The sequence below is a fragment of the Acomys minous genome (assembly GCF_964271855.1).
Source record: "Acomys minous genome assembly, chromosome: 6".
Lineage (NCBI taxonomy): Eukaryota > Metazoa > Chordata > Mammalia > Rodentia > Muridae > Acomys > Acomys minous.
In genome coordinates, this window is record NC_140487.1 from 36,350,871 (window position 1) to 36,377,318 (window position 26,448).

Here is a 26,448-nt window from a genome sequence, read left to right on the forward strand (position 1 = left end):
TATGGAGTTTATTGTGGGTGTTAGACGAAGGTCAGTGATAAAAGTCAAGATAAGATGAGCTTTTAAGAGATACTGTCTATTAGCACTTTAAAAATACCAAGAATAAACTAATAAGATAAATCCTACACAGAGCGTAAAGCATTGTGCAGAGAAACTGAAGAAGGCGTGAGTGAGTGGGGGAGTGCGGTATTGCTCTGTTTTTCATCCTGCAGAGAGAGAATGCGTGTTGGGCACAGCCTTGCAGCTACAGCCAGGGAGCAGCCATCAGGTGATTGTGTACCTCGCATGAAGCTGGTCATCTTTCCGGAGCAGTGGTTCTCAACTTCGGAATACTGTCACCTTTAGTACAGTTCATAAAATTATCTTGTGTGACTGTAACTTATGTAGGTTATTTCAGTGACTGTGATTTGCTACTGTTATGAATTGCAATGTAAATACGTGGTCTGCAGCCTCTGTAGGGTGGTCGTAGCTCACAAACTGTTTTGGTTGTTCACAGTTTGCTTTATAGTAACCTGATTGTGATCTCTCTTTTATCAGACTGTGACCGTAGATAAACTTCAGGGCGGTTGTGTTAATGTATCCACGGAGGATGGGCTGCTTCACGCCAAGTCTCTGTACGCAGAGTCTTCCTTTCTGTCTTCTGCCGCTGGGGATATTGCACTAGGACATGTGCATGGTAAGCGGACTAAGGCCGAGTGGGGCCCAGACTTCCCACCCGGCATGCACTTCAAGAGATGACTCCAGTTCAAGAAGGGGCAGGGAACTGGCCTTCTGGATAATTCACTGAAGAGGTCTTCTTTTTAAAAATCTAGGAAAGTAACATGTCTCATGAGCTAATTTAATTTTGTCAAGAATATGAAAATTATGCTGTTATATATGAAGCTAATAGTAGTTCTGGTTTTTGAGAAAGAGTTTTATTATTTTAGCGAGAGAGAGAAAGAGAGAGACAGAGAGAGAGAGACAGAGAGAGAGAGAGACAGAGAGAATGCCATCTCTCCAGCCCCACTACTTGATATTTAAACATATTTTTATAAGAAGAAACAGTATCCAAGAGATGAAATCAAAGCAGGACTCTTATGGTTATTCTCCATGATAGGAGAGATAACAGTTAAATGAATTAAACATTTGGGTAGGTCAGGTTATAGAAACTGATACTAATTTTGTGTACATACATTACTGTATGTCTCTGCTGGCACAGGTCCTCTTAGCAATGTTCTATTTCACCTGTCTTGAAGTGTTCGCTTGTGATGTCCAAAACATATCCACAGAGAGCAACGTTACTAATGAAAAAGAGAGACCATATAGTGATGAGCTAATATGGCCAAAGGCCTGCTGGCGCTCATGTTATTCTGCCTTTTCACGTTTCCTTACAGCAGATGGTTCAAATCCAGGTGTGTCTTCTGACATACATATGGGTAGTATTAAGACCTGATTATTAATACCTGAAAGCAGTTCAGTATGTGCACATCCACCAAGTGTCTGTTGGGCCATCATCCAGGAAGTATGGGCTTGAAAGTTTTTCCGTATATGGTCCACTCACTTCATTTCTTAGTAAGGCTGAATATTGGTGTTGATACACTTTGGCAGCACTCCCACATCTTAGCAGTGAGCACAAATTATTAAGTTGTATTGGAATGTGGGTGGTGCTAGTCATGCTAGCACATAACAAAGTGGCAACTAGTCTTTTGTTTGAAGAGAGAGAGAGAGAGAGAGAGAGAGAGAGAGAGAGAGAGAGAGAGAGAGAGAGAGAGAGAGAGTTTTCTAGGTAATTAGAATAACCTGCACCTCAACTTAATGACTGAGCCTCAACAGTCCCTATGTTGGTAACATTACTTGAACCTAAAATAGAGTGGAGCTATATATTTAGTTCTAAGTAGTAGTATAGTAGTGAAGCAGTAGTAATTTATAATTTCATATTTTAAATGAATTAACAAGCATTATGTTTCTATGGCAGTCATAATTAAGGTATCCTACTTAATACACCAAGTAGGTTTCAGTGTAAAACAATTCCTTACGAAGACAGATACTGATTGAAAACAGCTCTTTCCTTTAAAAAGGAATAAATTTATTTATTCATTTATTTATTATGTATATTGTTTATTTATTATGTATACAGCCTGCATGTACACCTACATGCCAGAAGAGGGCACCAGAATTCATTACAGATGGTTGTGAGTCACCATGTGGTTGCTGGGAATTGAACTCAGGACCTCTGGAAGAGCAGCCAATGCTCTTAATCTCTGAGCCATCTCTCCAGCCCCCAAAAGAGCTATTTTCTGTTCTGCCTTATACCATGTTTATAGTTAATGCATTAAAGGTTAATTAATATTTTATTTCTTTGATTTTATGATAAGCAGAATGGAATTTGGGGAAACTTATCACTGAGCACATTTCCAGATCTGATGATTAAAGTAGCTGAAATAAATGTTGCTAGGCGTAAGAGCTTGGTCTTTTGTTTTTGTAAGGCCTTTGAATATTGACTTTAATCTGCGGTCAAGTAGGCTTCTTCTGCACTGTTGCCTCTGGTAGGATCTCCCTGAAAAGTAGAGCACTGAGATGGAAATGAGAAGACTTCCTGGGCCCTGTGCCATGTCAAGGGAGGAAGCCCAGTCTCTGTGGAGAGGCTTTCAGCAATCCCAAGTGCAGCTCTGATGCTGGCGTGGTTCCTCAGAGCTGTCTTGAGTTGTAGTGAGGGAAACTGGACTTTTATATCCCTGGTTATTAGGTCCTGGCTGCTGCAGGAAGGAGTGTGATCTTGGGCCAAGATGGCTGTCTTTAGCTGAAGCACTTTCCACAGAGGGCTGTGTGCCAGCAGTTCTCTCAGCATCTAAGACAAGAAGCCCTTCAGGTGTGCAGGGGGCTCTGCGTGATGACTCATAGCCTCTGCTACAGTTAAAGCCATCATTCAGCACATTTGGCGACTGCTACTGGGTGTCAGACTTCTGGGTGTCAGGAGTGCAAAGTGGGCATCAGTGGTACCCATCTTTCAAGAGCACACAGTGGAGTGGGAAGACCGCCATCTCACTGCCTTAGTCCCCCTCCTACCTACCTCCAATTGCTGCCTAGTGTCACCTTGTGTCAGAGCAACTTTCTCACAGCTCTTTGTGTCTCTGATACCTCAGGAAGCAGGAGTAGGGGAGGGAGAGTTTGATTCAGCTGCTTCCAAGTTAGTCAGCCCAGTCCCCCTCTGTTCTTTGGTATTTACTCTGCTGTGGTTTTGTTTTCAGTACAGACAAGGGAGGAGTTAGAAAGGAACCCTTCCTTTTTCCCTACACGCAGTGCTTTGCCTATATTAAACGACTTAGGTAAGCCTATGCTTCTTGGTCCCTGTCCTGTGTTTACCTGGCCTCCATCTTTGTTCTCAGAGCTTGTAGGAATGTGCTGTTGAAGCTGGGAGTACGGAGGTAGGATAGAGATGGAGGGCAGGGGAGGGTCCTCATCCTAGTAAGACCCTAAACATATATTTCAGTGATTTCTTTGTTCTAACCATGACATCAGATGGTTGTAGACCCCTCTTACATTTGCTTCCCCGTCCTTCCCTGACCCTCTTCTTGTCCCCCCTCCCCTCAGAAAAAAAAAGCCCCTCCTGCATCCCTGCTGGAAGTCATCCACTGTGGAGGGTACCGCCCCCCCCCCAGCAGCATCTTATCACAGTTGTTTTGTTTTGTTGTTTTTTGGTTTTGCTTTTCAAGACAGGGTTTCTCTGTTATTTTGGCCATCCTGGACTTGCTTTGTAGACCAGGCTGGCTTTGGACTCACATCGATCCACCGGCCTCTGCCTCCCGAGTGCTGGGATTAAATGCGTGAGCCACCACGCCCGGCTCTCTTAGCACAGTTTTAAACTTGTTCTCTCAGATGGTTTCCTGTCTAGGCTGTTACTGTTTTGGGGAGAGCGGTGGGGTGGAGGTATGGGGGTGTCACAGAAGTCTTCCATGTCCCTCTTTCTCAACTGTTCATCTGTGGTTATTGATATCACTACAGAAGTAGCTTATTTGCTCTTTACGGGCCGAGGTAGCGTGGATGATGGGCTTCCACGTGATTTCTGGTGTCAGCACAGACCACAAACAAGGCTCCCGGTTGCTGTAGGACCACAGACCAGATAAAGCCACCATTACCCACGGAAACAACATGACCTCAGGCTGCACCGTTGGCTGTGGACATCCATAGTACACGCCACAGACATCAACACAGAGCTAGCCGAAGTAAGACCACAGACTCAGATATGGCCGTCTGTGGCAGCACAGACCTGCACATCAGTGGCAGTGCAGGCCACTCAGATCCCTATGGCCTTCAGTGACAGCACAGTCCACAGACATCACCATGGCTTCAGGCAGCAGAGCCAGCCAGGGAACACAGCTACAGACATCAACTCAGACTCCAGCTGTAGCAGGACCTGGAACCCAGACATGGCCCTTGGCAGAGGCCCGGACCTGGTCATACTAGTCTCAGGTGGCAGCGTGGGCCACTCACATCAGTCTGGTCTCTGGGGGCAGCACAGCCCACAGACATCAACTGGGACCACGTCACATCAAGGCTACTGACCCACACATGGCCCTCAACAGTATCCTGGGAGACAGAGGTCCTTCGAGGAGGTCCAGTGTAGAAAGTGGACCGTTCCTCATCGTGCCTCCGTTGTTGCCCGGAGCTTGTTGGGGGGTCCCCTCTTCACAGCACACTTCCTGCTCTGCTCCTCCGTCATTCCCATCTCTCACACCATTCTCTTCCTGCAGTGGCTCCCTGGCTGGCTGGCTTCCTCCCTAAAACTTGTTTTTATGAGAAAATATGTTGCTATTTCTGAGACTCTTTTAAAAATAGACAGTAAACTTTGGGACTCTAATCTAAGACCTGCCTATTCAGGATTTATTTAGTTTGGCTTCTCCTTTTTTTTTTTTTTTATGTTTAAACTAATTTTTTCCTTTCAGTTAGAGACTGAAAAAAAAATCCAACATGTAGTTCTAAAAAGCCTCTACACAACTCTGAGTAGAAAGTGCCTTTTTGGTAAATTGGGGTAGCTATGTGTATATTACAACTTCCCGTCTGCCCCTAGTCAGAGTGTGTACAGATGTTCAGAGGTGGCATGGATGTTCCATGGAGGGAGGGACAGAAGCACAGGCACCAGGGGACACTAGCAGTCTGTCGTGTCTTCTAACAGCCATTTCATAAACATCTATACTTTATTCTCCGGTAGTATGTATGTCTGTCCCACGGGGCAGTTGTATACTTCTGAGTCTTAACTACTCCTGTGTCTTGATTTAGTATGTATCTTTTTCCTGACCTCCAACGTGTACATCCCATTACCTAACACACAGAGCCACTGGATTTTCACAGACATCCCAAATTCGGCCTTTCTAACATCTTCCCCACCCCTTCCCCAGCCTCCTGGCCTCATCCATAATATCTCCCTTTATTTACACTTGCAAGGGTTTTTTGTTGTTGTTGTTGTTGTTGTTGTTGTTGTTTGTTTTTGGTTTTGAGGATGAAGCAAATCTGAGTGACCATGGCCTAAGGATACATGGTTAGGTTATCCCAAATAACATATTCCAACATGGAAGCAGTTTGAAGAGTTGTTTTATGGTGACAGGAAAAAAGAGAGGATAAGATAAAGGCACCTCTCAAGTACCCCGGGAGTGGGAGGCAACATTAAGTAGGCAGGTTACAGCTTGGCTCAAGGCCACAGTGCTGTCCGATGCCAGCTTCACCTTTGGGTTGGTGGAAGCTAGCGTATTCTAAAAGGCTTGCCCTGTTACTCACAGGATGTTAAGTCAAGTGCAGAGAGTGCAGGGAATGGCTGTGTACGTGACTAAAGCTACCTCAGGATAGCTGTCGTAGGCTGCAGACCTGCAACATACTCCAGTCTCGCCATGGCCATTGAGGTTTTAGGCAGTTAACCAGCCTGGAGGAGGTGCAGTGGAGGTTCAGCCTTGGCCTGGGAGCCCTCCTTCACAGGAGTTGAGTGTTGCTGCCATTTTGTCATAATGGAAGGAAGGTTGGGGCTAGGCAGATAACTCGGTTAGTAAAAATGCCTGCCACAGCATTAGGGCTGGAATTTGGGCCCTCCAGGACCCACATGAAAAAGCTGGTCACCGTGACAACACTCGTCGTCTCAGCTGTGGGGAAATGGAGACAGATGGGTCCCTGCCCGCTGGCCTTGCCTAATCAAGCGAAACCCATGCCAGTGAGAGGCCCTGTCTCAAGAACCAAGGGGTTAGTGGGTAGTGCCTGAGGAGGAGTGGCACTTGATGTTGTCCTCTGGATTCTACGAGCACGTTAACAACATGCATGTGCGCACGCGCGCGCGCGCACACACACACACACACACACTTTTCTTTTTTTAAGAAAATTTATTCACTTTATATCCCAATTGTAGCCCACTCCCTCCTCTCCTCTTGGTCCCACCTTCCCTCCTCCTTTCTCCTATTCCTCCCCCCCAACCAGCATATCAAGTTTTATCAGGACAAAGTGCATCCTCTTCCCCTGTGGCCTGGTGAGGCAGCCAGGGGAAAGTGATCAAAAAGCAGGCAGCTGATCCCATGTTGGTGACAGATGTTACCATGTACCTTACTGCCGATGCTATAAATCCATGGCTTATTTTTAATTCTCCTCTCATCTTCTCCTTCTACTTAGTAACTAAATTTAGGTTTTATAATCACCTAAATGTTTCCCCCTTTTTCCTTCAGACTTCTAGTCTTTCTGCAGACTGTCACTTTGGGGCAGTAGTTCTTTCTGTAGCCCTGCCTTCTTCAAACCCCTCCCCCTCAGGTAGCAATGGCGTTCATAGAAAGTCACAGTGAACACACTGTTCTTCTGAGACCCTTATAACTTCCTTCTTGAGACTGCATTGTCTTCCAAAATTACCTGTATTCTCAAATTTTCTTGTTTATGGCTCTTAAACTATTTTATACCTCTGAGACCTGTGTCATAATGGCTCTGCCTTTTATATTCTATGTGAAATGTTTTGCCCAGCTGCTTTTTTTTTCAGTACTTGGCTAAAATATTGCCCTCTTGTCTCTGTCTTTCCATTGTCTATAAATTGTTGCTTAGTTATAAACCCCTCAAGAAAAGGGATCATGTTTTGTCTCCAAATTCTTAGCGTTTAGCCTTATGGTTTGCAGATAGCAAGGGCTTTCCTTCCCATCCCATGCTCCGCATCCTCAAGATAATCCGAAGGGCTCTACCGTCTACAGCACGCACATGTATGTGCTGTTCAACCATAATCATATTCTTCTGCTGAAGAAAAGTAGTGTTTTTACCTTTGGTTAAATCATTTGTTTTTTCCAACCATGCTAAAATGAAGTTTGTGAGATCAGAAAAACAATGTCTTCTTAAGTACTGGGATTTGTGGGAAAGTTGTACAACTGGGATGTATCGTAAAATACATAGTTACTGTGGGCCCTAGGGTCCTGATTCCTTGGGAATAAAAATCTTTTATGAAGTTTGACTCGAATAGTTGATGCATTTATTATTTCAGTGATCAATATGAATAGATGAAACTAAAATAATATCCATTGTTGACTGATACACTTTTATATATTCTGCCAAAATAGCTAAGGCAGAAATTCATTTTGTACATTTTGAAGGCTTTGGTATATTTCTGTTTAAGATAGAGATTTTCTAAATATTGTGGTATAAATTGAAAATACATTCTGTGTCTTTTAATAAATTTTAACTAATACATAATTGTATCACTTTCCCCTAACTTTCCCTTCCTTCAGCCCCTCTCATTCCCCCCGATCAAGTTGATGGCCTCTTTTTCTTTGATTATTATTGTTGCATATATGCACATTTTTATTGTTTATTGATTACTGAAAAAATTTCTGAAATATTCATTACAGCCATTTAGAGTCACAGAGCTTTTGTTTCATTCTGCTCTTTACTATAGAGTAGAACTCTAGTATTCAAGAAGGATGTTATTGGATCCGTGTGACTACAGTGAGAAGTCGTCTTCCTTCTGTGTGCATCTTCAACTTTTGTCTTACAGCTGTAAGAATCATTTTTCTCAAGGCTTCATAGTGGCTAGTTTGAGAAGATTATATTTTCATTTAAAAATAATGTTTTACTATATGAATTTAAGGCTCTCTTAAGCACATGGGCTCAATTTTCTTGTGTGTGGGGTGACTGGACTCACTGGCTAAGTGGCTATAAAACTATGTCTTAGTCCTAGAGAGGCCTAGCTGGGTCTCTGACCCACGATCTCTCCCAGGATTATAATCATGATGTCATCATGGCCTGTGAGCTCCTGTCAGTGTTCAGTGAGGGTGACTACGGCTCCATGCCTACTCATGGCTCTTGTCAGAGTCCAGCTCATCCTGTTAGCCAGAGGCCTTGTGGTTTCCTTGTCAAAGGTCTATTTCAATATCCAGTTGATAACTTGTCCTCTGACTTCCCTGAGAATTGCAGAAGACTAGAAATACAGAATCATAATCTTTTTATCACCCAATCATGGAATTGACAGCCCACCACCTTTCTCATGTTCTCTTTCTTGAAAGCAAATCACTAAGGTCTGGCCTACGCATGATGGAAAATCATACAAAGAGTATGGATGCCAGGAGCAAGGATAGTGGAAGCCATTTTAGAAGCTGTGTGCTTTTGGCCACTGTTTGCGTGTGATGGTGGGACTATATTTACTGGGTTAGAAAATTGGAAGAGAGTATATAGAGCACACCGCTGAAGTAATACTTACTCAACACATTTAACAAGATATTCAAAGCCTTGTAACGTCCTAAGACATAAAAATACATTTACAAGCTTCTCCATTAAAAGCATATTCTTACCCCACACACATGTTCCCCTCGCTCTTGTACTCACATGAAGTGTGATGAAATGGTAGACCTCTACAAGCGTTTTCGCCATCACGCATGTCTGACTTTTAGGCAAATGAATTGTGTCTTTCTCTTTTTTCTTTTTACTTTCTCGCAAATTTGACATAATTATTTACAAAATACATGAAATAAAATTACTGTAGATTAATTTTGAATTTAAGTGATTGTATATTTTTGGATTATATTATGAGAGATGAGCTTATCACATGCATTTTTAGTGAGGACACTGGATTTCTGAATCTAGGAGTACTGATACCCACAAACTCATGTGTGAAGAACAGTCCTGTTTTAAAGCTAAGTGGGCTGAGAAGAATGGCTACAGTGCCCTATCGTCACTCTGGAAGATACATTTCATTGCACAGTGGAAAGCTTTGAGGCCCTTTTCTTTGTTAGTTAAACATCTGTGTACTCATTATTCTTATCCAAAACCACGTTAACTCTTGGCTCAGAAACAACTTTAATTCAACAGATGCAGCAATTGGCCTGAAAACAAGAAAGGATAGACATTTGCATGAACTATTTGTGTTTCTTGGTTAAAACTTGGCTGAGTGTGGTCTAATTAATGAACTGATGTATAGGTTGAAAACTTGTCGGGAGTGCATTTCAAGTAGTTTTCTTGACAGGCTTCTCTTCAGGTGCCGTTGTCTTTCTTCTCTGTATAAGAATGACTGTTTCGTAGTTGTGCTATAAAACCTTCAGGTTTGAGGAGAGAGGTGAAGGTGATAAGCCTAAAGCCATTTGTTTCAGAACTGCAGCGAAATCTCTGACCAGATTTCTGATAGTGACAAAAATGACCACAGCAGTAATAGTACTGTTAGATGGCATTTGGATATACAGCTGTGCACCAGGAGTCTCTATAGTGCAGTTCCTTCTATAATATCCCTGGGAATTTGATCTTGTTTTCTCTCTTTTGCAGGAAATATCACACTACAAAGCAAGATGGGTAACATTACAGTGGGTATGTGTCCAGATGCTGGTTGGTAATGGCTTACAACAGCAGCTATAGTTGTGGTGCTTTATTAAAGGCTGTACTTTATCTCACAAGCCTCACTTGATATGCTGTGGGTCATTTATAGACAGACCAGTATGAATATGTATACTCAGAGAAAATGCCCTGAACCTTGTGTTAAGAAACAAAAGCCTTATAAATTTCTTGTGCTCTTTAAATAGCTACATTAACTCTTTCAAAGAAAGGTTCTCTCTCTCTCTCTCTCTCTCTCTCTCTCTCTCTCTCTCTCTCTCTCTCTCTCTCCCTCCCCGTGTGTACACATATGTGTGTATGTATGTATATGTGTATATGTGTCTGTGTACATACAAATTATTTCCAAAACTGTTCTCATTTGAAGTTAACTATTAGTTTGCCAATACCTTTTCATCTGTATTTGTGAGTGTCTGTTATATGTCAGAAATACTTTTAGTACTAAGAAGTATATTGGTTAACAAGACTGTTATATAGGAGCTATCACCTCTAAGTGCCAGGAAGAAAATAGAATCAACAAATAATTAACAAAAGGAGATTTCAGATCACCATAAGTGCAGTGAAGGAATAGGAGGCTAATGAGATAGAGACTGCCTAACTGAAGTAACTTTTTCTATAGGTAATCAAGGAAGAAAAGGAACATTTTAACTAAGGTTTCCAAATAATTACTAAAAGGCTTGTAAACTTATGCATACAGAGCTCTCATACAGAGCAGTGGCAAGAACAAGCCTTGAAAATGGAATGGAGTGAGAGAAGCCAGGGAGAATGGGGAAATAGAAGGATCTAGAGGGTCCTAGAAACCTAAAAGAAAAACATATGACAGGCAGATCTGGGCCCAGAGTTTCTGCTCAAACTATGGCACCAACCAAGGACAATACGTGCAGTAAACATTGAACCCCTACCCAGATCTAGCTAATGGACAGGACATTCTCCACAATTGAGTGGAGAGTGGGATCTGACTTTCACACGAACTCTGGTGCCTCATATTTGACCATGTCTTCTTGATTGGGAGGCCCGGTGGCACTCAGAGGAAGGATAACAGGTTATCAACAAGAGCCTTGATACCCTATGATCAGTCACAGACATAGGGGAGGGGAGTAGGGTGAAAGCAGGAGGGAGGGAGGAACAGGAGGATACAAGGGATAGGATAACAATTGAGATGTAATATGAATAAATTAATTTTAAAAAGTTTTAAAAAATGGAATGGGTTGTAGCATGATTATCTTTTACTTTGCAGGTAGTATCCACTTATAAGTACATACCATGTGTATCTTTCTGAGTCTCACTCAGGATGATTCTAGTGCCATCCATTTGCATGCAAATTCATGATGTCATTGTTTTTGCCAGCTGAGTAATACTCCATTCTGTAAATGTACAACATTTTCTTTATCCATTCTTCATTTGAGGGACATTATGGGTTTCCAGCTTCTAGCTGTTATGAATAAAGCTACAGCAAACATAGTTGAGGAAGTGTCCTTGTGGTGTAATGGAGCATCTTTTGGATGTGTGCCCTGGAGTGGTAGAGCTGGGTCTTGAGGGAAACCAATTCCCAATTTTCTGAGAAACCGCCACATTGATTTCCGAAGTGGCTGTAAAGTTTGCACTCCTACCAGGAGTGGAGAAGTGTTCTCCTTGCTCCATATTATCACCAGCAAGAGCTGTCACTAGTGTTTTTGATCTTAGCCATTCTGACAGTTGTAAGATGGAATCGCAAATTAGTTTTGATTTGCATTTCCCTGATGGCTAAGGATGTTGACTATTTCTTTAAGTGTTTCTTGGCCATTTGAGATTCCTCTGTCAGGAATTCTGTTTAAATCTGTACCTCATTTTTAAAATTGGATTATTTGGTTTGTTGATGTCTAGTTTCTTGAGTCCTATATATATAATATATAATATGTATATGCTCTCTATCACATGCGGAATTGATGATCTTTTCCCTTCTGTAGGCTGCAGTTTTGACCTATTAGTTTCATGAGGTCCCATATATTAATTGTTGATCTTAGTGTTCTGTTAGGAAGCTGACTTCTGTGCCAGTGCCTTCAAGGCTATTGCCTGCTTTCTCTTCTATCAGGTTCATTGTATGTAGTTTTACTTTTTTGAGACAGGGTTTCTCTTGTAACCCTGGCTGTCCTAGATTCACTTTGTAGGCCAGGCTGGCCTTGAACTCAGAGATTCGCGTGCCTCTGCCTCCCAAGTGCTGGGATTAAAGGCGTGCGCCACCACGCCCAGATGTATGTGGTTTTATGTTAAGATCTTTGATCCACTTGGACTTGAGTTTTGTGCAGGGTGATAAATACGGATTTATTTGTATTCTTCTACATATAGACATCCAGTTAGACCAGCACCATTTGTTGAAGATGTTTTCTTTTTTTCCATTGTATAATTCTGGCTTCTTTATAAAAAATCAGATGTTCATAGGTGTGTGGATTTATGTCTAGGCCTTTGATTAGATTCTGTGGATCAACCTGTCTGTTTTATGCTAATATCATATGATTTCTGTTACTACAGCTGTACTACAGTTCTGTAGTACAGCTCAATATCAGTAATGGTGATACCTCTGGAAGTTTTTTTTTACTGTACAGGATTGTTTTAGCTATCCTGGGATTTTTGTTTTCCATATGAAGTTGAATATTGTTCTTTCAAGATCTGTGAAGGTTTGTGTTGGCATTTGATGGAGATTGCATTGAGTCTGTAGATTGCTTTTGGTAGGATGGTGATTTTTACTAAGTTAATCTTGTCAGTCTATGAGCATGGAGATCTTTCCATCCTCTGATATCTTCTTTAATTTCCTTCTTCCAAGACGTGAAGTTTTTATCATACAGGCCTTTCATGGTACAATCCACAGGCCCAGCAAGGCTAAGTAACAAGGAGGGCTCAAGAGGGGACACAAGGATCTCCCTGGGAAGGAGAAATAGATTTCACAGGTGTTCTGGGGGTGGGTGGGCTTGGGAACAGGAAGAGTCAGGTGGTTGGTGGGTTCAGAGAATACTGGGAGAAGAGACTGGAATTGGGCATTTTAGGGTCACAGTAAAAACCTAGTGCAATAGAAAGTCCATGGAACCTGTGAGAGCCCATGCATCCTGAACCAGCCATCTTCTGTGGCTAGACAAGCCTCAAGGGGAGGGGTTGCCATACCAACCTAGCTACAAAGCCTTTGGCCTGTAGTTTGTCCTGCCTCCAGAGTATTCTGGGACCAGAGCCTAGCATAATCATCGTCAAGGAGACTTCATCCAGGACGTAATGGAAGGAGATGCAGAGTCCCACAGCCAAACATTAGGGAGAGCTTGGGGAACCCTGTGGAGCAGGGGGAGGAAGGATTGTAGGAGCCAGAGGGGTCAAGGACAGTGGAAGGCGGGACTTCCTGGGAGGGGAAGAAAAGTTTGACGGTGGTGAGCTTTGAGGAGGATGAGGGCGAGGGGAGAAATTGCCTAGCACCATCATAGTGACAAGTGCTTGGGGTATATGTACATTATGAGGTTTTGAGTAGTTTGTTTATTTTACGGGTAGAGTTGTTTCAGTTAGATTCTGCCCAGCACGGAGTGCTGACAGTTTAAAGGTACACTTCAGACTCTTTGTCGTTATTTAGCCTTCTTAGTCCAACCCGATAAAATTTATTGTAACAGACACCACAATAAAACCCCCCACATAATCAACTTACTGGAAGTGTTGGGGGCTCACAGAGATGAGGGAGCCTGTAAGGGTCTGAGCTAGGTCCTCTGCATATGTGTTATGGTTGAGTAACTTGGTGTTCTTGTGCGACTCCTAACAGTGGGAGCAGGGGCTCTCTTTGAGTCTTTTGCCTACTTGTGGTACCCTTTTCCTCCTGCTGTACTGGGTTTGCCTTGTCCAGCCTTGATATGATGGCATATGCCTGGTGTTGTTATAGCTTGTTATAAAAATGGAGCTGGTTTAGCATTTCTGAGGTGTAGAAGGAAGGTCTGTGGAGGATGCAATGAGAGATGAAGCGATACTAGATCTTAGGACTTCTTAATCATAAGAAGGTTCGGATGTTGAATATCATATGTTCCAATTCAAGATGCTCAGCCTGTAGTACTGCTCTTTCTGGGATACAAAACCATCCTGAAATTAACTGCAGGAGAGAGCAGCCTGCAGGCGCTGGGTGGGCAGGAGTGCCAGCAGAATTGCTTGCCTAGCTCTACTCTGTTTACTGTGAGCTGCTGCCTCAAGGCATTGCCAAAGCTGGGTTCCATCCTTTAAAAGGATGAGTGTGGCTTTTCTCACACATCTCCCAGAGGCCTGTTTACCCCTTTTTACTTACGGAATACTGAGAAGGGACCTCATAGAAAACTTGAAGTTGCCTTCAAGTTCTACCTTTTCTTTTTCTTTTTCTTTTAAAGATTTATTTATTTATTATTATGTATACAATGCTCTGCCTGCATGTGCACCTGCAGGCCAGAAGAAGGCATCAGATCACATCATAGATGGTTGTGAACCACCATGTGGTTGCTGGAAATTGAACTCAGAACCTCTGGAAGAGCAGTCAGTGCTCCTAACCACTGAGCCATCTCTCCAGCCCCAAGTTCTACCTTTTCAAACCATTATGTCCTGTGTATAAAATCTGCCTGCCTGCTCTTGCAGTTTGTATAGCTTTAAGAGCATATGACCCAGGCTGCAGTAGTCAGCAAACAACTTGTTCCTCCTTATTATACTTTGACAGTTGAGATTTTAAAATATTAAAAATTAGGTTTGAACATGCTGGACCAATTTTGAGGAAGTCTGCCATTTACCTAAAGGAAAACAACACATTTAAGATGTTAGCTTTTCAGGGTTAGTTGTTCTTCTCCTGCCAACCATGTACATGTTCTAAACACATTTCTTTGCTTGAAGATGGTGTTAAGCTGGTGGTTGACAGAAGTATTTCTCTTTCGATGAATTAAAAATAGAGCAACTCAGTGGTCTCTGTCAGACAACAAGATCTTTGTCCAGAACTCTAATAATAGGTAATTCTCTGCGGCAGTCTCCATACCTGCCCGTCTGCTCTATAGTTTCTGTACTCTTGCCTGCTCCCTTAAGACTTCTCCACAATCTGTAGAATTTCTTCACAATGTTAATCTTTAAAGTATGGAATTCTTGTGGAAAAAGCCATAATTTTACTCTTGATGATGTTTTGCTTTTAGTTTTTGTTTTTTGAGACAGGGTTTCTCTGTGTAGCCTTGCCTGCCCTGGACTCACTTTATAGACCAGGCTGGCCTCAAACTCACAGAGATCCTCCTGCCTCTGCCTCCCCAAGTGCTGGGATGAAAGGTGTGCACCACTGCGCTCAGCTGATCATTAATGTTCATTTTAGTAATTCATATTAGAGAAAGTTTTATTTTGCTGTGTAACTTGCTAAAATGTAAACTATTTTTTTATTTAAAATTTTTTGAGAATTTCATACTTGAGAACTGTATTTATTTACATCATTTCAACCCCTTTCTCTTCCCCTCCAAATCCTCCAGTGACCCCCTCACACTCAAGACACACATACACACACACACACACATGTATATGTACATATTTGTGTGTATGTATTTACGGCTGACTGGGATTAGATGACCTATTATGGACTCTTTCCTGGAGAAGACTTAGTCTCTTCTAAGCAGCCATGTATTGCCTACAGGTCTTCATGTAGGGGTGGGACCTCATGAGTTTTCCCACACACACATTGAAATGTCAACTGGTGGTGTTATTGTGCAGGTCTTACATAATAACCAACCATATTTTTTGAGATTTCATATTGGCTACAGAGGTTTTAATTGTCATATGTCTGTTTTCTTTTTATAAAATACTTCTTGAGTTTTTTGAGAGCTTTGGAAAATGAGCCATTAACAAAGCTCAAGACTGGTAATATTCAAATATTATTACTTCGTGCCTTATAATTATTTATTTATTGCCCTGTGGTGAAGAGAATGAAAGTATTGTTTGTAGACCACAGCATTCTTGTGGAGTTCCCTTCCCCAGAGAAACACGAAACCTGTTACTTTGTTCAACCTGGAATGATAAATGTACACATTCGGTAGTCTACATGTTTGTTGTTACCATAATATATTTTTACATGGCTTCTTTGGAGGTTTAATAAGAGGTTTTACTGTAGGTACTCACCTAGCAGTGCTGTAGCCAGTCTTTCTCTTTCATATCATTTACCTAATGTTCTCATTTCCTAACACTGGTATTTACTTTTGACACTTGAAAACTAATAATTAGGGTCTGATATTGGAGACAAATCATTTTAAGTGATCTTTGTGCCAGATCTTGAATAATCCACTTCAAAATTTTATTGAAATTATTTAAAAATTTAAAGATAAATGTTGCCTTTGTGGATATGTATTATTTCTCACATAATTTTAACCACAGTTCCTATCTTGCTTCTCAGGTGAAATAGTAAAAGCTCTTGATAGCTTGTGCTTTTTAGAGAGGCTGCTGAAAAGAATGTTCTCTGCCCTTCTCAAGACAATCAGGCAGATACTACATGAGAGTTTTGGTGGCCGTGGGGAAAGGGAAGAAGACCCTTAGCACTGACACTTCAAGTCACTCTCCAGGGTCCTTGTCTCTGACTCTGTTTCCCCTTGACCATAAGCTGTTGGTCCCCTGAAAACAGGAGCCACAGATCATATCGGGAAGTTTGAGTCCATATAAGGACCAGCTTAGTTATGATTTCTTATCCCATTTTAAAGACACCTGTCAAGTCAGAAAGTTGTAAAGAAGTGCTAGGCGGCAGCAGCCTTCCCTCTTCCAGGGACACTCCATACACTTGCTGCCCGTCTAGAAATGCAGCAAAGTCTATGTGGATAACCTGAGACTCTCAGTGCAGCAGCTTTGCTGAAAGAGAAAATAAGAAATTTATCCCCAACTTTACTGCTGCTTATAGACTGAACACAAGGTAAACCGCTTTGGTAAATACTGGAAGTTTGCGAACTTTGTCAGTATTGGGCTAGATGAAATACTTGGTGATGCTTTCCGGTCTTCACATTAGCTGCATTGCTGCATACCATCCTTCCTACAGTCAGGTTTTAGAAGGTGACCGACTGGGCAGGAGAGCTGGTTAAGAGTCCTGGCTGCTCTTCCAGAGGACCTGGATTACCAGCACCCACATGGTGCCTCACAACTATCTGTAACTCCAGCTCAGGGTCTGCATGTCCTTTTCTGGCTTCTGTGGGCTAGGCATGCAAGTGCTATGTAGTCATACATGTTGGCAAAAGAACCATACACATAAGAACATTAAACTTAAAAAGATGCATATTCACAGTTCTGCGATTATATAGTGTTGTTAGTTGTCTGTGTGTAGGTTCCTAAATGTCTAATACTTGTTTACATTTTGATGAAAATAATGACATTGGTTGGTTTGTTGTTTATTGTTTGTTTTGGTTTTTCGAGACAAGGTTTCTGTAGTCCTGGTTGTCCTGAACTCAATTTATAGACCAGGCTGGTCTTGAACTCACAGAGATCCGCCTGCCTCTGCCTCCCTGAGTGCTGACATTTCAGGCATGCGCTGCGCCTAGCTAAATTTATGGCATTGTTAGTGGGAAAACACAGCCTTTCAAGGTTTGTAGGTTCTCCCCAAATGTCAGCACAGGGCCTTTTATTTCAAGGTTTTAATTGCACTTACTCCATTAAGAGCAATCATGATTACGTTCTTCTTTTTCTCAGATTCGTCCTCTGGGTGTCTGAAAGCCTGCAGTCATCGGGGTGCCATAGACGTTTATGTCAGTCAGCTGGGGGAAGTGGCACTGACCTCACAGGAAGGTGAGCCACCCGGAGGGTCACAGCGTGGTGTGCAGCGTGAGGAAAGAATGATGGACATTTGGGAAACAGGTGGCCGGGTTATCTACAGCGACTTCAAGGAGTTTTCTCTGTTAAATCTGATTTAAGCACTGGCTATTGAGCTTTCTAAGCCAATCAGAAATCGTTGTTTAGGACAGATGGCCATGAAGACAGACTTCCTTTTTGTAGGTAAATAAAAATGCTGTTCTAGTTTGACTGTTCCTGTAGAATTTTTAATGTTCCCATGTGGATCTCTCAGTTTTGCCATGCAGGAAATAGAGTATGCGTTTTCCTGCCAGCCTGTAGAAAGCCTGCTGTTCCTGCAGGACAGTGGCGCTCAGGGTGTGGCCCCGAGTGTCTCCATAAAGGTTCTCAAAAGCAGATTGCTGATGTGTCTGTCTAATAACTTCTCATGTGGGCAGCTTATTCAGAGTTCACGTATTTATTTAAAATTGGATATTTCTTATGCACTGGAAAGGTAAATATCAGTTGTGTCTAAATAGTCATCTTAAATACGCTTTTTTCCTCTGAAAATTGTGTATGTAGGCATACACATGTGCACAAGTGACAATGTAGCTGTATGAGTGGGAGTGACTGAGGTACAGGAAATTAGGAACTATGCTTCCCTAGAAAAGACTTAGAAAGATTAAGAACAATATATAGGATCCGTGCACTTTGGCTAGGATGGGATGGTATATTGTAATGATAATATTTCCTTGCAGAAACTAGTTCCTGCCATTGTTAATTTCGTTGTCACGTTAACAGTCTTCTATGCAGTCAGAGTGCTTCCCCAGAGCCAAAGGAGACCTACTGAGCCCAGAGTGGGTAGTCCTGAAACAGGTGCTGACACTTAAGGCTTTCTCATGACCCTGCCTTGTTTTCTGTAAAATGGGATATGATCTTGTCCTCATGAAACTGCTAACTTTGTCTTAGTTACTTTTCTCTTGCTGGAATAAGACACCAAGACCAAGACAGCTTATTAAAGAAACCATTTATTTGGGGCTCACAGTCTCAGGGTTACAGCCCATGATCATCATAGTGGGCAGCATGGCAACAGTCGGGCAGGCGAGGCCCTGCAGCAGTAGCTAGACTCCACGTCTTCAGCACACTGCATCTCATCAAACGGAGAATGATATAGGCTTTGAAACCTCAAAGCCTGCCTGAAGTGGCACACCTTCTCCAACAAGGCCACACATCCAAATCCTTCCCACGGTTCCACCAGCTGAGGACCAAGTGTTCAAACATAGGAGCTGGTGTGTGTTGGGGGGCATTCTCATTTAAGTCTTAACCATAGAATTTCACTATGAAAACCCAAGAGGGCAACAGCTATTAACCATGAATGGAACTAGTAACAGAATGGAGTCGGGGGCGGGGCAGCTTTGAATAAACAGCTTTCCTATGAAAGTTATTTCTTACATTGTGCAATGGATAAAGAATCAAAGCAAACTATTTTTTTTTTTAACTTTGAAGATGATCACTCTTCATGCACTTAAAATTTTTTTGAGTATTAGTTATAGCATTGTTTCAACAGCATATTGAAGTAGTACAGAATTAAAATTTTGTATTTTCCTGCTGCAAACCAAGTTCCTGGCAGCTTCGAGATAACTAGAAATGAAGATCTCTACCTTCTTATTCAGGGTTCTTTTGCTTAGGGGTTAGGTGAGGCCCTTGGCAGTCTGTCGCAGCTTTGTCACTGTCTTGCTGCGGAGTTCTGAGCCAACTATTTGAGTCTCTTTGGTCTTCACCATTTAGCCCTGGGAGCTGAGGAGAAATGTAAGAGGGCTTATTTGTTCTGTCCTATGAAAGTGAACATGTTGGATGACCTAATGCTTTCACTCAGGAAGTCTGGGAGCTGCCTGGGAGCCAGCCGTGCCTCAAAGCTGGCATTTCCATCCTAGGAAAGGTGAAGAGGCCTCACATAGTGTGCCTTCAGTGTGTGGCACTGTCCTATTAGCTCATGTTTGAATTTTTGAGAGAATACTGTCAGCTGGTGGCCATACAGGGGCTCATCTACCTGGTGCCTTTCCTCTCGCTTTGCATGACTAAGTCTCGAGTGTGTGGTGTATGTGCACATGATTGTGAGCGGAGGCAAGGGCAGGATGTGGGGGTCCTGCCCTATTGCTCTCTGCCTTAACCCTTTGAGACCTGGTCTCTCACGGAATCTAAAGCTAAGCTAGCAGCCAGCCAGAGTCTCAGCAGTCCTCCTGCCTCTGCCCTCCCCACCACCTGGCAGTGAGCTACATATAGCACACATGGGCGTTCCCTGCTTCTTAAGTGAGTTCTGAGATTTCAATTTCATGCCTGTACACAGAGGACCCTTACCCACTGAGCCATCTCTTCAGCCACAGGAGTCCATCTTAACCCAGACTTCCTGCTGCCATTACTTAAGTCAATAGATTGGTGGTAAGCAGACTAAGAGGGTATTATGACCATATATGAGTGAGTTCTGTGTGTGTCATGCTGGTTCTCTTTGTCCCTTATGGGGTAAGGCTCTGCTTTGGTAAGAAGCAGAATGAAGCTGATGAATTAGGAGTTTTCTGGTAAATTTGCACTGAGACCTGTGCGGTTGTTTTGACAGGGGATTCCACAGCTACTGGAGTGCTTTTTCTGATTTATTCCTTTAGAATCTTATTCCTTTAGTCTTCCTTTAATAACTGCCAGCCTATACTGAAAATAAAGCTGAGGGTTTTGCTGTCAGTACTTAAAAGCCTGTATCTGACTCTAAAGGAATCCAGATAATCTTATTTTTGCCTTACACTCCAAGCATAACTAAACATCCAGGATCCTGTGGTTCACATGGTGTAGTGGTCAGTGAGGTCATGAGTCTTGCAGGACACTGAGGTGGCCGTGTGTGACACAGCAGAGGGACTGACAGCACAGGCTTTGTGGACTTTGCACTAGGCCTGCAGCTGCCTTGGGGACTTGAACAAATCTTCATGGGTACAGTTGAGGTCATAATGGTACTTCAGGAAGTTGGAATGTTGATTATTTAGCTCTTCGCAAATGTTCACTGATAGCGTATCCTGTCTGTGCCACGTGTGTGGTAAATTACTAAATCTCTCTCTCTCTCTCTCTCCTCTCTCTCTCTCTCTCTCTCTCTCTCTCTCTCTCTCTCTCTCTCTCCCCCCCCCCTCCCACCGCTCCCGTGTGTGTGCGCGCGCACGTGTATGTGTGTGTGTGTGTGTGTGTGTGTGTGTGTGTGCTGAGTAGGGATGTCAAATGGAAGAGCTAGTAGTCCATGATGTTCTGATGCCCATACTCTTGTCTGCAGTCACGGCGAATGCCTTAAGGGATACTTGGACTGCCTGGGAAAGAGAAAATCCATGGCAGTTTAAATCAGTGTGCAGAGGAAGGAAAACAGAGCAGTTGAGCAGTATTTTCGATTAAATGTACAATTTGGCTTATTTGTTTTGTTTTACTCTAAATTTGCCACAGGTTCTATTACTGTCAAGGCCCCATCTTCTCTACAAGCTTATTTAAAGTTATCAGGGCAGGAGGTAGTTGTGGATGCAGAAGCTCGTGTTCGGGAAATGGCCAAAGATCATAAAGGTGATGGTGTGACGGTTACAGGTAAGGAGACTGCATATTGCCATGGATGCATGGCTCTGTGTGTTCACTGCAGGTTCATCTTTGCCTTTCTTGTCTTCTGGTGTTTGACACTGTTCTTCAGTGATTGTCAGTAACATCATGCAGACACTGTTGAAGGCCTCCTTCAGTCATTTCCAATCACTCAGTGCTTCTGTCTTAGATAAAATGCACTTAAATCTTTTTCCAGGGAGGGGGCACAGGATGGCAGGGTGGAGTGAGTTGAACTCTTGAATTTGAAAATTAACTGCAATCTGAAAAAAAAAAGATATTAACAAAAGTATGATAAGAATAAAAACATCTGTACATTCCCCAGTCTGACTCAGTGCCTACTGGGCAGAATTGTAACTACAAGATAAAAATGTGATGAATGTCAGAGTTAAGAATCAACTTGAGACTTGGGATGGGTTAATTTTGTTTGTTTATGTTATGTAGCCAGTGCATGCTACTTTGTGGGTTCGTTCTTCCACATTTCTCCACCCCTATTCATCTCTCTTTCAATCCCCTAATGCTGGATAGGAGAGTAAAAATAGAGAGGAAAGAGGCATCATTATCTTTAGACTACTTCCTGCCGATTAGGGTGTTGAGCTCCTTAGGAAAAGTTTCATCTTCGGGGTCAGGATATCTAATTTCTTCTTGTTTTTTCTTCTTTGCTCACAACTACTTAACAAACCGCAACCAACAGCTACCAATAACCCACACCCCGCCTCTGCGGGACCTAGCATTTATATACTCTCTGAAAAGACCCCAGAATTCCAAACATCACACAATGGCAAAAACTATCTGCAGCTGGCAAAACTGTGGCTCTGCTAGAGCACAAGGCAAATCATAGTCAGCTGCTGCAAACAAACTGAAACAGCCACAGATCCCACACCTGGGATTAAAATTAAAACATTCTTACATTTCTATAGGTTTTTTTTTTTAAAGAAACCAAAACTCAAAAATCCTCACTACAGTATTAGGCAAGGTCTCCCTGAGTAGTTCAGACTTGCCAGAATTTATAATCTTTCTGCTTTAGCCCACCAAGTACTGGGCTTATACATAATCAGGTGCCTAACTTCTTGAGTTTATATTGAGCCAATAGTTATCTATTTCTATTCCATAATAAAAATTTAGCAGTGTTCTGAATCTTAACAGAAAAAATGATTTGTATGTGTAAGCATGTTTGAATTGTAAATGAAGCTACTTCAGTATATTTTTATTTCGATACTCATGAAGTCATATGCCATTCTGGAACTTAATTTAAACCCCTGTTTTTATGGTTTCAGCCATTATTTTTGTGTACATAACTTCAAATTAGTGCATGAGTTCATTATTCTTGCTCATATCCTTCCCAATGAGCTAGTGCCACCTACTTATCAAGCTACTTATCTTTCTCTAGCCTAGAGTGTTTTCTTTCTGTCCTTTCCTGTTTTCATCTGCACAGTCACTTAACAAACGTTTCTGGAGTCAGATCCTGCTAGAAGATAGGAACACAGGAGCAGTAATACAAAGGTCCCAGAGAGCTTATATTCTATTGGGGAAAGACCAGCCAGTGCCTGCCATGTATATGCTATAAAGGTGTGTGTAGTGTGTGGCACTGTGCAATGTGGAGGCACTGTTTGTAAATTAGATTAACATGAGTTTGAGAAAATGGAAGCCAAATATGGCTAGACTACAAGAGAGGAAAGTGGATTAAAAGGTGGCTGAGAGCCGAGTGTGGTAGCACACGCCTTTAATCCCAGCATTTGGGAGGCAGAGGCAGGTGGATTGCTGTGAGTTCGAAGCCAGCTTGGTCTACAAAGTGAGGCCAGGACAGCCAAGGCTACACAGAGAAACCCTGTCTCAAAAAAAACAAAACAAAACCAAAAAACAAAACAAAAACAAAAGTGGCTGAGAATTTGGGTGAAGTTGGCTGATTTGGATTTTATATTGAGAGTATTGAAAGCCTTTGACCTGGGATTCACATAATTGGACTTGTATATTAGTGTGATCATTTTATACTCGTGTGGAGAAGGGTTGGAGAGAACAGTGCTGGGTGAAAGCAAAGCTAGGCAGAGGCTGCCTCACTCCGATGACACAAATGGAAGGAAAAGGCCAGGAAATGCTGTGAGGGTGCATAGTATTTACTGGGGTGAAAGCCTCTTGGCCTCTTTAGTCTTTTTCAAGTGTGTTTAGCTCTTAAACTCTGGCTCCACTTCCTGAGCCAGAAAAGGTCAAATTGCAGAAGAAAGAGTCCTTTCTTGCTCACTACCAGGCACAGGGTCAGCAGAGTCCTTCCAGAGTGCTGCCCAGGGTATTCTAGGAGGCTGAGCCCCCGTTAGCCTCATGCTGCCTCTGCCAAATCCACTAGAGTGGCAGGACAGAGGGCCTCAGCTGAAACAGGAGTGGCCTCTCCCAAAGCTGTGTGATGGATTTGAGGGTTAAAAAAAACATCTTACACTATGCTTTGTTTCTTAAACAGTTTCCCAAGGCCAGAGACCTTATATATCAAGTGTATAAAAGATACAGACTGACTCAAAAAGATCAGATCATGTTATTCTTTTCTGCACTGATGTCTAATTTTAGAAGTAATAAGCAGCTTTACATGTAATTTATTGTTGCAAGCAGATGAGAGCTCATCTGGGCCTTCCGTATGGTCTATGAGGCAGAGAAACAGGAACAGTACCCTTATTCCCAAGAGCGCCGGATCATATCTGCAGCCTGACTGCTGGGTAATTCTCTATGAAGCCGGTCCAATCAAATCTAGCCCCTCAGGCTCGAGTTTTGCCCAGGGTTTTCATGTGGTGCCTGTAATTTTGAGTTCTTGTTCTCCTGTTTCCCCTGCTCTAGCTATTACTGAAAAATAGGTCTGTATCATTACTATAGTCATTTCTAAATACCACGTGCTGTTCTGAGGTCAGAGGAAGCCTATGGGTTCAGGTGTTTACCTCCCTAAGCTGATTTCTCTATTGTTTTAGAATTCAGTGTCATCATGTCAGATGTGAAATTGAATGCAGTGTATCTACCCTCTAACCCCTGGAACACCTGTGGTACAAAGTCTGTATCTAAAGAGTGTTAGAGGGAAAACGTGCTGCTGATGCAAGTCTGACATTTGCTCTGCTTGTCTTGTACAGAAGCCAGCACTACTGCTCAGCTTCACTGTAGTCAAACTACAGAGTGGAAAAAAAAAAAGATTCATTTGTAACCAAAGTAAACCATCAAGCTTGAGTTCTCAATATATGTTAAGGTGTAATGGTATGACTTTTAGAATGGAAAACTGAGGCTGTAGAAGAGGCTCAGCCAGTACAGTCCTTCCCTAGATGCAGGAGGACTGAAGTTTGATCCCAAACCCACACCCACATATTAAAACACCACCACCAGCAGCGTCAGTGGCAGTCTGCTTATGACTGGAGCACTGGGGAGGCAGAGACGGGCAGATCCTGGCCTCACTGGCCAGCCAGTCTAGCGGACTCAGTTCCAGGCCATTTGAGAAAACAAGTTTGAAAAGGCAGGGTGGCTAGCACCCAAGGAACAGTACCAGAGCCTCCCCTCTGACCTCCACACACACCAGAAAATCGGGCCTTTGGTTGGAAAAGAAGCAGAAGTGTGATATAAATACTTAGGTTATAGTTTTTAAATTAAGGATAGATGTTCTTACTCTACAAATAAGAAAAAACTGTAGTCCTTGACGTGACATTTAGAGATAACTACTGCTGTTAGGACACAGAAAAGGCATTTGTTAGTGCCATGAGTATGTTTAGGACCACATGGGGGAACAGTAACTCAAAACATCAGATAATCAGGTATTGGTTTATGCATGTAAGGCTTTTTAAAGCATACAGTATGCTGGTAAAGAGTTAATGTAGGAGCTGTTTTCAGTTCTCTGGTCCTCTTTCACTTTGTTTCCTTGACAAAGTGAGATTTGGGGAATACTACAGACAATACCACATCGCCATTGTTAATGTCTACCAAGAGGATCAGACTTTACTTCTGTTTGTCGTAAGCTTTGTCGTAAAGGCTGATAGCATATATATCATTTTTGAAAAGACCAGTCTCCCAAGCATGATGCAGTTCTGGGGATTAAGTTACCTCTTGCCTGAAACAATGACAGAGGAATAGTAAAGTACATTTTTTGTTTGTTTGAAGTAATTGACATACTTTAATTACTACACAGAAAAGTAGATTCAAACAGCAAGAAGAACAGTAACACAATAGTTGTATTGATTCCTATGGCAGAGTCCAAAGTCTGGCAATGCAATGTCTTTCCTCACAGCATCATTCAGTTACATAATAACTACGAGAGCTTCACCCAAAGCAATAGGTCGTCTTTGTCAGTGACCAGTAGCATTGTCACTGGAGAGCAGGGTCAGTGGCGTTCAAAGCACCCTACCCAACAAACACACTTTGCAAGCAAAGGCTTTCTTCTGACCCACAGCAATTGTCAACCTGGAATTTCTCCGTTCATTCTCTTACCCTTACTAACTGGCACTGAGAAGAGATTTGTTGTATTAAATGACGGTCCCCTCCTCTTGATGCCTAAACTAAGTGATGTGAAGGAATTTTTAAGATCCTTGTAATCATCATCTTCATTGTTTCTTTTCACACAAAAAGCAAAATAAAATAGGTTTACGATTGTCAAGACACTGACGTCAGGCACTTAACAAAAGTGGTCCCTAAGTGATAGAAATAAATGAGAAGAGTGCTGACTATGGCTTTGATGAAGTCATCAGAGTACAGTACAATTGGGAGGGGAGCTGCTGCGGAGCCTGGCCAACTCTCTGAGCTGAGGGGATTAGACAAACTCCAAAGACCACAAAGTTAGAGTTCTTAGTTTACAGTTCCAGAGGGAATGGAACCTGGTGCTCACACAGGTATAGGATTTTGTCAGAACTTTTTTCTGCATCTGTAAAGATGATCATGTGATTTTGCCTTTGAGTCCATCTATGTGATTTATTACACTTATTGACATAAATATGTTAAACCCATCCTTGTATCTCCAGGATACAATTGCCTGTGTTAAGCTTGCAGGTATTGCTTAGGGAATTTTTGTGTCTGTTCCTCAAGGATATTGACCTGAAGTTTTCTTTCTTTGTTGAGCTTTGTCTAGTTTAGGTAGTAAAGTAACACCGGCTTCATAGAAGGGGTTCAGAAGTGTTCCTTCTGTTTTGGTTTCTTTAATTAATTTAAGAAATATTGGTTGTAGTTCTTTGAATTTCTGGTTCTGCTATGAATCCTTCAGGGCTTGAGGTTCTTTCCGTTGAGGACTTCATGGGTCTGCCTTGATAAACGCTCCTTGGTTTAACTTTGAATGTTTGGATAATTATAGACATTTGTCCATTTCTT

General features: G+C 42.3%; 2 protein-coding genes across 6 annotated transcripts in view; one reads left to right on the forward strand and one right to left on the reverse strand.

Annotated features, from left to right (window-relative positions):
• Positions 1 to 26,448, forward strand: part of FAM185A (family with sequence similarity 185 member A) — a 54,439-nt gene that overhangs the window by 10,427 nt on the left and 17,564 nt on the right. For 2 of the 3 annotated variants that reach the window (XM_084787297.1, XM_084787296.1), the window contains exons 4-7: positions 538 to 676; positions 9,736 to 9,777; positions 17,446 to 17,541; positions 20,995 to 21,129. In XM_084787297.1, the coding sequence (XP_084643423.1) occupies positions 538 to 676; positions 9,736 to 9,777; positions 17,446 to 17,541; positions 20,995 to 21,129 (412 nt within the window). The remainder of the gene's footprint in view (positions 1 to 537; positions 677 to 9,735; positions 9,778 to 17,445; positions 17,542 to 20,994; positions 21,130 to 26,448) is intronic. The other variant, XM_084787298.1, reaches the window with a different exon arrangement.
• FBXL13 (F-box and leucine rich repeat protein 13) overlaps positions 21,145 to 26,448 on the reverse strand; it is a 209,671-nt gene continuing 204,367 nt past the window's right edge. For all 3 annotated transcript variants that reach the window (XM_084787279.1, XM_084787275.1, XM_084787278.1), the window contains one exon: positions 21,145 to 21,398. The gene's annotated coding sequence lies outside the window, so the exon portion shown is untranslated. The remainder of the gene's footprint in view (positions 21,399 to 26,448) is intronic.